General features: G+C 38.1%; 2 protein-coding genes across 2 annotated transcripts; one reads left to right on the top strand and one right to left on the bottom strand.

Moving 5' to 3' along the window:
- The first annotated feature begins 661 nt into the window (after window positions 1-661).
- On the top strand, window positions 662-2,072 carry mRpS11 (mitochondrial ribosomal protein S11). The gene is made up of 5 exons (XM_069119212.1): window positions 662-1,102; window positions 1,230-1,360; window positions 1,437-1,534; window positions 1,612-1,677; window positions 1,854-2,072. Exons 1-5 carry the CDS (start codon window positions 864-866, stop codon window positions 1,959-1,961), a joined length of 642 nt encoding a protein of 213 aa, XP_068975313.1. The 5' UTR covers window positions 662-863; the 3' UTR covers window positions 1,962-2,072.
- A 121-nt stretch (window positions 2,073-2,193) lies between these two features.
- On the bottom strand, window positions 2,194-11,327 carry LOC138182655 (clotting factor G beta subunit). The gene is made up of 4 exons (XM_069118684.1): window positions 11,128-11,327; window positions 4,811-5,115; window positions 3,453-3,604; window positions 2,194-2,692 (listed from the first exon to the last, which is right to left on the bottom strand). Exons 1-4 carry the CDS (start codon window positions 11,325-11,327, stop codon window positions 2,528-2,530), a joined length of 822 nt encoding a protein of 273 aa, XP_068974785.1. The 3' UTR covers window positions 2,194-2,527.
- Between the last annotated feature and the right edge of the window lie 327 nt (window positions 11,328-11,654).

The raw sequence follows: 11,654 nt of genomic DNA, 5'->3' as shown, positions 1-11,654 counted from the left end.
ACTGAGTACGTAATTACGGAATGGTCCATCACGCGTGTTTGAATGAGTGGATGCATAAGTTAAGAGTTCTATCAGTTATTCATTATAACGACAAAAATATGTAAAGAGTTTAATAATACTTACTAATAAAATAAAGAATGCCACTATAACGATGCTTAATATTTCTGGTAGGATTATGATATGTGAATAGCTAAAATCTTTTTTCTCTAATATTGATTTTCAATATTGATCTTTTACTCTATAAAGATATGAAATAGTAACCGTTATTTAGTCGAAGGCGTATAGGAAAATGTTATGACTGAATTTATAAAAATTATACAGTCTGGATATTTTGCTTTTTATAGTAATATGGTTTTATAGCAATCGTATTTAATAGATAAGCAGTAACCAGTTAAAATAATTTCATAACAGTTACTAATTATAAAATTCAAATTTTGTCTTAAGATATAAATTTGGAACAGGTGTGATCGAAAATGTAAAAATATTTAGCAATTAGCAAATGACTATATGAATTTCAATAATTTCAAATTTCCTTTCTAGTATCTGTAGTATTCAAAATTAAAGTTGTGTATTATTTTACTTAAAATACATCGAACCTAATGTAAGCGCCATTTCTGTCAGAGGAAACAAACCTGTTTATCTTATTGCTCTATTGGTAACTTTGAAGAGCTTATCAATTCATAAGTTAAATATTCAATTAATGTCCAAATATGAATAAATGTTTTTCCAAAATAATTTCGGTTTTAAGTTTGTTGAAACGAGCTGCAGAGTGTAAGGAGTAGCATAGCATGTACTACTCTGATAGGGAGAGTTTGTCAATTGTTTGGTTTTGTTTCGGATTGCGAGTATATATATAAACAAAAATGATTCTGTCCACTTTGCAATTTGCAGTAGGATCCTTAACAAGAAGTACGATATTGTCTAATGGGAAATTTACGGTATTACCGTATTTGAAATTCACTAATGTTCGAGATTTTCACATAACCTCAAATACTATGAGGGAATTTCGAGTTGGACATCAAAAAGTAAGAGCTGGTGAAACAGGGAAAAATGTAATTCTGGAAGGAGAAAAAACAGCCAATGTAACTAGCGCAAGTGAAATGTAAATATTTAATTTCATACTGCATGGACACCACATTTATATCATAGCTTTGTGTAATATGTTGTATCTTCTTGTAGATAGCTATGCATATTAGTCTAATATAATGTTTACAAAATGTCCATTTCAGGAACTCGTTATTTCCTAATGCTTCTACGCCGTATAAGCTTTTCGATGGTGTAAGATACGATCAGTTACATATTATTAATATTAAGTCAACTCCTAACAACACAATAATGTCCCTTACTGATTATAAAGGAAAGTTTTATTATAGAAATATTGTTTTATCGATATCATTTGTATAATTCTATCGTAATCAATGATATTTTTATAGGAATGGGAAAGATGTTACATTCGGCTGGAATAGAAGGTTTTAAAAATACAAAGAAGGGTACTAACATTGCAGCGCAACAAGCTGCAATTACATTTGGAACAGTAAGAAAAATTTCTTGATGTTTACTCAAATTTTTGTAACTTTTTATGTTCTTTTAACGTGCTTTATATTTTCATAGCGTATTCTTAATAGTGGTATCAAAACAGTCCGATTGAGAATACAGGGAATTGGACCCGGCAGAATGGTAGGTGAAATGCATAAATTAAATCTTTTTGTCAAAATATACAGAATGTTTTAAAAAGGTAGGATCAACCTTCAACAACGTATAGTATCCTCCAAAAAAAGCAAAATGACCTGTCTCAAATTTTTTTAACATTTTGCATGTATATTCTTTCAATGACTATTTTTACATCCATTCAGGGTGTCCTAAAAGGTCTTCAGCTAGCAAACCTACAAGTTGTTTCTATCACAGACGACACTAGAGTATCGTGGAACCCTCCAAGACCAAGGAAACAAAGAAGAATATAATTTATGACATATATTATGATGTATTCGGTGTATTAATTCGTAAAATGTAAATTCATTAAAATGTAAATTCTGTATATAATTACGTGTTAATTATATTATTAAATTACAATACTCTCGTGGCAGTTTGATTATAATATATAATATCTTATCTGATAAAATTGTAATACAAGTATTGACTAGATAAAGAGACGAATTTCATAAATTATTTATGCTTACAATAATGGCTTCGCTAAATTTAATTAATAACTTTATTCTATAATTCTATATTCTTGTTGCAATCGACGAAATTTGTATTACAAATCACGTCTTATGCTTTATATTAGTTTTCTACATCTATCTTTTAAAGTAAGTTTTTAATAATTTAAGAATCTCCATTAAGACTAATTCAAGCATTGGTTTCTAGCTTCGAAATTTCTTCAACGAAAAGAATACGTTACATATTTGACAAGATCGATCTTATGGTACTTCGCTCTTTCTCTTTAAATACACGAAGAGAAAATGCGTTTCGAAGTCTATACAGACAGTTCCGCGGAAAGTGAAGCGAATGGAAAACTTCGAGTTTCGTTTCATCGTAGTACGTGTTGAGTGATCCAGGGTATGTATTCCGAGACTCTAGTGTATACACCCGGAAGTCGTGGTCGAGCGCAACCCACTCCTGATGAGACCACCCCCACCACCATTATGTTACCATCGGCTTGACTTCCGATCATCAAAGGTCCGCCACTATCAGCCTACGAGAAAATACAATTACATTTACATATGTCTACAGGGAATACAAAATTTCTCTCTTCCTAATTTCATTCAATGAAGTCAGGATAACATTTACCTATGTCCTCGATACAGTGTCTCCAATACAGAAAATCTTTTAATCATTATATTTAGCAATTACGTATCGCACGAGTAATTTTAATGCGTCGTCTTAGCATACGATAATCATCCATTGCATAAACACGGCCGACCAAACGTAAAGCGGCGCGATAACAGGGTCCTGTTCAACGAAGTAGAAGGCGGCCGTCAAATGACCCGCGAACAGAATCGTAAATCCGCGATGAAACGTATCGAGTTGGAAATAGCGGCGCGTACCACTTTTCCCGCAGTTACCCGTTCTGATAATTACGTCATACCAGACCGCAATATTTTGTCAACATATTTTTTGACGGTTTTCAATCCCTCCCGCTCCCCCTTTTCGCTGTCCCTCTGGCTGTTTTGTGGTCGAACGATTCAGTCCGGTGGCAGAGACTCGCGACCCAATCTCTGCCTGTTAATTCAACCTGCGTACGCATCTATGCGAGCAGCTGGATATTTATCAAATTCGTGTCGTGGTTGTTGGGCAGCACGTGAATTTCGTATACGAACGAGTGACACGCAACCCTCTGTTTAACTAGTTGCACACGAATGGCAGAAAAATCGATACACGCAGCTAGTTTTCTACGTATAAACTAGGGATAGATACGAGACGATAAGAAGACGATACGAGACGATTTCACTTACCCAGCAAGAGTCGCGGCCACCTTCTTCGTGGCCAGCACACATTTGCTTCGACTCGACGCGGGTCGACTTTCCCTGACTCGCGTACCACTCGCGACATACGTTGTTCTCGATCACGCGAACCTCCACTTTCTGCAACACGTCCGCTCGTTTATCTGCAAGACAAAATAGAACGAGCTTTTGATAAAGCGGCTACGTGGAATCTGCTTTAATCGGACACGATTGTCGAGTGCTTGAAATCTACGTTTATCTCTTTGCTTTCGGTTGGCTCTTTTGTCTTTCGACTACATGTATATGACACAGTTTATTATTTATTGCTTTAATCATTGGAAATTTATTGCTTGGCAGAAGCTACATTGGTCGCCATACGTATCATATCGATCGTATGTCTAATATTGCAAAGGTATATTTGAAGATCGAAAGGTAGGAAAACTCTTAGTGACACGAGACTGGTATCAGAGCTTAAAAAATATCGCGTATTTAAAAATGTTAGTTTACTGAAATGACACGTAATCAGCGTAGAAAGTTTTCTATAAACGAGGTGTGGTAATATCGATAGATATTTCAGAAATAATAAAAGTAACCAAAAGTACGTAGAATCATTAAAGCTACGTAACATTTTCACACTTAAAGGGTAGTTGATGGTTCTTGGTAATCTTGAATAAATTAAAACTAAAATTACGAAACTAAATTAGGCGTAATGTACGTCACGACCGTAATCTTATATTACGAGACAAGGGATTGAAATCAATTTTGTTCATTCTCCAAGTTTTACCGTAGGAAGTTTCAATATCAATAAAAATACCAAGCAAACCATCGGTATATTTTTCCGCATTCCCTTTAGAAAATTTCTATTGCTCTGGAACGCGTATCTTGAACGCGGAAGCGTTCGGAATCGAGGAAATTTCACCGAGGGCGCTTTTAGGTGAAAGTTCGACTCGATCTCTTAGCGCCATTAATTTAGGGCAGCGAGCAGGAACTTTGGTGAAACGCGATTTCGACCAAGGTAAAATTCGCTTACTTAGTCGTTCATGGAAAACTTGGGTGGCACACCTGTTCTACTTCCGTGCCCCTTACAATATCATTATCGAAAACAAATAGACTATGGCAACGTAACAAATTTTTGCTCCCTTTGTTCGTATTTAATGCGCCGATAAAATCATTGGTTCGCTGGAAAATCCACTTTGTAACAGCCTGGTAGCAGAAGCAGCGATTTTCTCGCCAAGTTACAGTCGATTTTATATCCCATTAATCCGATGAAACGCCAAGTAATTAACGTCAACGACTCTTAGTTCTCGAGCGAATTACCGGGCAAAAGGAAGAGGCGAGGAAGAGGGGATGAAGTGGAATTATTTACTTACATTTGGACCTGTCTTCGCCGAACCAACCCCATCCAGCAGCCTTGGCGAGTTCCCCGCCGAAGGCGCTATACCCTGGTTTCCCTGTGGCCACAGGTAAACAGGCGGGTTTCACGCTCTCCGACCAAGCGATTGGCCTTGCAAGTTCCAGAAGGGCAATATCGTCCACGTATTTTCCGCACTTGTGGCCAGGGTGCAGGATAACGTTCGTCACTCTCTCTTCCTTCGACGCTGGAACTTCCGGTCCCTTCAGATTGTACTCGCCGAGGCTGATCCGTAATTGACCGGTGGGGATTATAGAACTCCCTCTGAATCGAAAGCAAAAGATATTTATCGTTCGTTAAATCGTCGATACAGACTGTCTTGAGTGTAATATTTATATAGTGTATTTTATTTAGGAAAAAGGGAAATTTCACGGAGGTCTGAGAAAATGATGTTTCTATGAAAAATTGCAGATGCAACGGCACGGAATACCGAGGTATGCCTAGTACTTGTTACGATATTTCTTAACGTAGAAACAAGTAGGTGAAATAAATCTTTGCTTCGGTTCCATTTCCTTCGTTCTATCCACAAAAATACGAACGTTGGCAGTGTGGTAATAACGAATAAGGATCGATACAATAATTATTTAAATTACTCGAAATACTCGCGATGCTTAGTAAATTATTTTCTAGCTGTTCTTAATCTCTTTAACGCGATGATAACTCCGAAGCGTTCCAAGGAAGCGTATTTTCCATTTTGTCCAATATCTTATCCCAAAACGTACACGTTACGCGCTACTTCCTTAAACTCGCATCCTGTAAATCCTTACGCTTTAAAGCTTCCAAAGAACGTCTGTTTGAAAAACGACGAGTTATAACTTCCACTTTACACGCATTACGGATACATGTAGGCCAAGTAGGACAAATAGCTGGGTATTCTGCCCGTTTCCGGACCGCAAGGAGTCAAAGTCCAGTAACGATGCCGGCAAGCAATCATCGTGAAAGTTAAGTGCACGAGAAACCAGGAGGTATAAATGTGTGAAATAAAGGCAGCACTCTATATTCTTCGTTTTACGTTCTTCTCCACTAACGTTTCTTCTATTTCTTTCATTCCTCTCGATGTTTCTAAAGTAACGGAGCAACTCCTTCGTAGCCTTTGCTCGCGATTATTTAACCGAAAGTTTTGCTTCTCGCTGTAGCAACGCTTCGATATTGGTATTCGAACAGCCTCCAAATGTAGCGGTTTCGCTTAATTAATTGGTCAACGCAGCTTCCGAATAATTAATGAAATTATAACAGTTTTCGTGTCACCCTCTGCTACAAACGAGGGAGCACCAGAGGATGTCTCGTCCCAGTTACTTCGTTGCCTTGATTCCACCGACTCGCGGATGGTGCAATCACATTCGAGTCGTTTCCCAAGTTTCAAGGTTCGTCTCTTTTTACAAAGACAACCCTCTGTTTTAATGGACCCTTCCATCTTCGTCGAGGCAGTCCCATTGTTCCGGCACCCGTTGTGGATTATACGATTTAGCACGGATGCATCATCGTAGTTACTCCCTGCCCTTATCATCGCACCCCTTCCAATTAAAATGCACCGCTGGCTAAACGTTGAATCGCGCCACCGGTTAAGGGGAGTGGCCTTTTTAACTGGCGACTCGGCCATTAATCGTACCGTTAATTCGCTTGTAAACTGGTGTGCGCGAGGAGAACGATTGCCGAGTATTTCGCGGTGAACTTTGTTTCTGTTCGTATCGATTTAGTCGATAATGCAAAATTTGTCATTTATTTTCTTTTTTACAGTTTTACTCGAAGCGTCGTCGAAATATTATTACACGATGTTCCGATGAATAATAACGACGAACAGATCTTTGTATCGTTACACATTTGAAATTCTTCGATCTGTCTGTGGCCACTTTTTCCCATTTCTTGCTTTTCCCCCTTTCGCGATAACTTAACAAATAATTCTCTTTCGCGCGTAGAACCGCATTAACGAAATTTATTTCGGCCGTTTCCGTGAACGATAAAGAAAACGCGGACAATGGTCGGAGTCGGATATATTTTCACGATCTCGCGCTAGCTGGTAACATTTTGTCATGCGTTTTGCATGGCCGCTAGCAATTACCGAGTGGTCTGTAATCTACACGCAATCATGGTTTACAACGCCGAAGCTCCGTTGGATTCTCTCTATGGCCACCCTGTCCAGTTTCAACCCCTTCCTCCGCCATCCCCCCTCTCTCTCTCTCTCTCTCTCTGTCTGTTTCTCCGTGTCTCTCTGTATCGTTCTGTTTCTGTTATATACTCGACGAAGACAAAGATAGAGAACGCCTACACGTTTCATCGCGCAACACCACTGTCTCGACGTTTAATTACACCTGCATGGACACTGTTCCACATAAATCTCCGCGCTGTATCCGTGAGAAAAAAGAATTACGAATATTTTCGAAATCCTCTCTCGATTTTAGCCGGTGATTGGAAGAGTTTCCAGGATCCTATTACGATGCTTCGTGTGCGATTCCCTTTAAATGAGAAGCGTGGAAATTACTTTTAAATTGAACCACTGACACATTCTGCCCCTTTTTGCGACTCTTTTTTCTTTTCATTTTAACATATAATACCGTGCTTTAAACATCGATTCTTAAAATCCTATCGTATCGATATCGACATTTACAATCTACGCGTATAGTCGCTGTATTTCTATTCTTTATATTTCACCGGCTGATATTTCAAATTCTATGATAAATTCTCGTCGCGATATAATACGTATTTTCCGCGAAAACGATAATTCGCGAAATGTAGACCAAAATATATTCTACGTGCCGATCAAACGAAGAGCGGTATATCATCGATAACCCATTGCATAATTAATCGCAGACAATTCCGCGAATATGGGGAAAAGGTCGTTGTTAACAACGCGTGCGATTCGATCGATCGTTTAAATAATCTCGTTTGGCCGATCAGTCTGTTAATCGTTCGACAAGAATTCTATTGAATCGTATAAGTGTACACCATCGAAACGATTCTTCGTAACGTTATTATTTTCTCTTAAACGCGTCCCGTTAATCGTTCGTATAAACGATAGGAACGTCGTGTTATGCAACCGTTGAAGGATTGATTCGCGTATCCACACAAACACACATCTCCAGCCAGGACAGAAACGTTTTTCACTCTGGCATTTAATAAAAGGCCGCCTCTTGACTCTATTTGGCGACAGTGTTTACGCGAGTAAATAGCGGCACAGCAGTTTTTAACTTGACACAACGCTCTTTGCGTTTCCATTCGACTCGCTCGTTCGCCGGAAAAATACGCTCGAGGTTTCATTTAAAATGTAATCGTCGCTCCAATTAACATCGATATCGTGTCCCGCGTGCATATACGACCGCAGGGAACGACGGGACACCGGCAAACGACACACGGTCCCGTCGTTTTATATAATTTTAACGAAGTGATTGGCCGTTTATCCGGCCATTCGATAATCACAAAGCCAGACAGCAAGTCAGAGAAACACGTTTGTCCTGTTAACGGTCCTCGATATTTCACCACGTAGGCATTATTCCCCTATACATATCTATAAGCACGTACAAATGTACATCGCGGTTTGAAAGTATTCGGATATCCGCTTTCTCTTCGCGAGATCTATTTCGATTATAAAGTTATCTATATTATTAACAAATTCTTTATTATCAGACTGTTGGCTTTTTTAAATATGTAAGGCAGATTCAGAAGATTCTATTAAACCGATGGAGAGACTTTCGACGTTAGTACAATCAATGATATTTAAATAGCAAATGCGTGTAATAGTATTTCTAGCGACGAGCAAAGTACGTTATTTCGATTTACAGTTATAAAAGTAGCAAGTGTCGCTAATTACTAATTCGTTATGTCAATTTGTACGCATTGGTAAAATGTTGTTACTACGATACGTAATTGGGTGAAAATTTCCCTTCGTGTTCGACTCCGATTTATCTGTAATTCATCCGATCTTATCCGTTACGATGATTCTCAACGTTTGTAATCTTTTTTCTCCGAAAGAATGTTTCGCGGGAAAGTGACACGATAAAAATAGGTGTAGCGGGACGTTGGAATTTCGTAGTATTCCCTTTCCTCTTTTCTTCCCTTTTATACCCCTCTTTTTGTTTTCTTTTTTCCTGACACGTTACGTAATTTCTAGAGAGGCGCGCATTAAACTTTTTATCCTTTCGCCGAGCGTGATGATTTTTGCAAACTACAGAGCGTAATCGCCGCCGCGCGCAACACGCGGATTTCTAGGTTTTTAAATCTGGCACAGATTTGCATAGATTGCACGGATGGATTAAGTGGATTATGACGCAATAACTTGCGGCGCTTTTTTGAGGCAACTTCGTTCTTAAAAAATTGAACCACTCGGGTCGAACTTTCAAGTGATATTTTCCTCCAATTTCTCTTTAGTTTCGCGCCTGAAAATATAGAGGTATTTCTCGCTTATATGATTCGTTACTCACAGGAAGATACAAACGAGAAGATTTTCTGTCATCCACATTTTCCTCTATAATCATTTTCCAATTGCTCCAAATCCGATTATTCGTCGTTGGCCAATGTTCTTACGAGGATGAATGAAAGCTTATCCAAAATGAAGCTATAAAATTTTATCTTGATAAAAACAGACGCCTTACGATAACATAATTTTCTAACATAGTTTCTTCTCTTTCAACGCACTTGTTCTAAGTAGCACAAGCGTTTTTATGTTCTCAGAAAAATCAGTTTTCGACTGATCAAGAAGGATCTCTTAGGTCTCTTACAGCTTTTTAGAGGTCGCAAGGCTCACTGTCGTGACTTTATCAGGACAGAGATTTATTTCGTATCAAAAGTACGAACCAAGGTTTATAAGCTTTCGTACGAGTACATTGAAACTCGAAGGACTATGTTAAAAAATTGTCTGTTGTTCTTATTGAAATTGCGAATAATTATTACTTCGTTCCCGTTATCTTTCATTAATTATTCTGCAAATTTGAAGAACCAATCGCACTCTATCGTATTTATGTATTACAGAATATCCGTTTTTACGATACTCGCGGCGAATGCATTCGTAACGATACATTTGCATGCTGAAAAATGAATGCTGTTTCCGGTGGACGAGGTTTAACCGCGCGGCTATCGAATACCACCATTCAATCGTCGAGATCGGATCGGAATAATTACAGCTACGGTTTGTTGGACAAGATGGTTGCTTGCGTTTCGCTGACATTTTAGTAGCGATATCAAAAACGGTAGAAAATTTTGGCACACACGGGCGCCACTGTGAATATCGTTCCGCGATAAGATCTCTCTTTCTCTCTCTTTTCTCCCTCTCTTTCTCTCTCTCTCTCTCTCTCTCTCATTCTCTCTTGCACCCTATAGCGGTGCTCGTAGATTCGATTACAGGGAACAATGGGCAGCTTTCCATGAAGAAACAGTCGGTTTTCTGCCATGAATATTTTCGATGGCAACCTGCATATTGATTACGCGAACACCGCGTACACCGGCATTATTGCAAAGAATGGGGGTATAAACTATCCGGCCGATCGATATTGTAATGCTTTGAAATTTAGGTACTCCTTTTTTCGTTGTTTTTTACGAACTGTCGGGGAAACGAGTTTCTAAATCGAATGGACCGAGCGATTTATTTTGAATTTATAAATAATCGAGCCATATTGTAAAAATATTCAGGGTATTGAATATTGGGTAGTCTTCTAGGCAGCAGTGTTCTTTTAAAAGTAAAATTCGATGTTTGAAAAGAATGGAATTTTTATTTCTATAATCATCTTTCCTCGATAATTCTTCGTGCTTTTTCTTTTTTCTGTGTTTTAATATTTGTATCATTTAAAAAGAAATCACTCCGACAATAATATCGAGGAATCTCGAAGAATCTGACGAACGCAGAATTTCCGAACGATCGATGTATCACTCAACGAAATTAACTCTTACGTAGAAAATATTCGTTTGCTCTAATTTAAAAATGACAATTTTTTACAGTGCGACATAAGCTTCATTTACTCATACATATAACATTAGATATATGTATAGAACATAACGACGAAGCTTGTTTCATCGATAATCTATCTATAAATAAGTGATTGCTTGAAAACAAATATAACGCCACGAAACGGTGGAATGAAATGCACCGTATATTTGCTGTGCACCTGTATTTAAGTCATACATTTCAATCAGTAGAAACAGTGATATACAAACCCTGTTGCATAATACCTCACAATTTCATAATTAATAATTAACTAAATATCGAACCCATTAAATTATTTGTTAAATTGTCGATTAATTAATAAACTCGTGTATGTATGTAGAATAGAGGATGCGTAGTATACTCACGAACACAGGCAATGGGCTGCAGTCAGGACGAATCTTGAATTAAGTATGGTACCGCCGCAAAAGTGTCCGCCTTTTCTGCTTATGCTCACCATCCAAGGGAATTCGTGAGGAATTGCATTTTGTCCTCCAACGAGCCTCGCCGTGCGTGTGACGATGTTTCCTTGACCGCAAGGGACATCGGCGACTGTTATTGCAAACATCGTATTGCTTCGTTAACATCCGATAGAAAACAACTGCAGTCGGACGGAAAAAAAGAAGAATACGGAACGGCAAGTTCGGTAAATTTTCTATGAAATGGTGATTAATAATTTAGTCATCTTGATTTCTTGAATTTTTGTCAAAAGTTAATGAACGATCTGAAAGCTATTCTTTGATATTTCAAAATCCAAGAACATGATGAACATTAGGTGACATTCTTTTATTTCAGTGATAGAAAGCTTTTTTAATCGTTCCATCTTTCTATATTTCGTCCGAGTGCGTATAATTCGCGAAATTAGAAAGGGATTAAAAAGTCTAAACCTCATCTT

Source organism: Bombus flavifrons, chromosome 8 (genome assembly GCF_040668555.2).
Source record: "Bombus flavifrons isolate JBK064 chromosome 8, iyBomFlav1_principal, whole genome shotgun sequence".
NCBI lineage: Eukaryota > Metazoa > Arthropoda > Insecta > Hymenoptera > Apidae > Bombus > Bombus flavifrons.
This window is presented reverse-complemented; position numbering and strand designations above follow the sequence as displayed.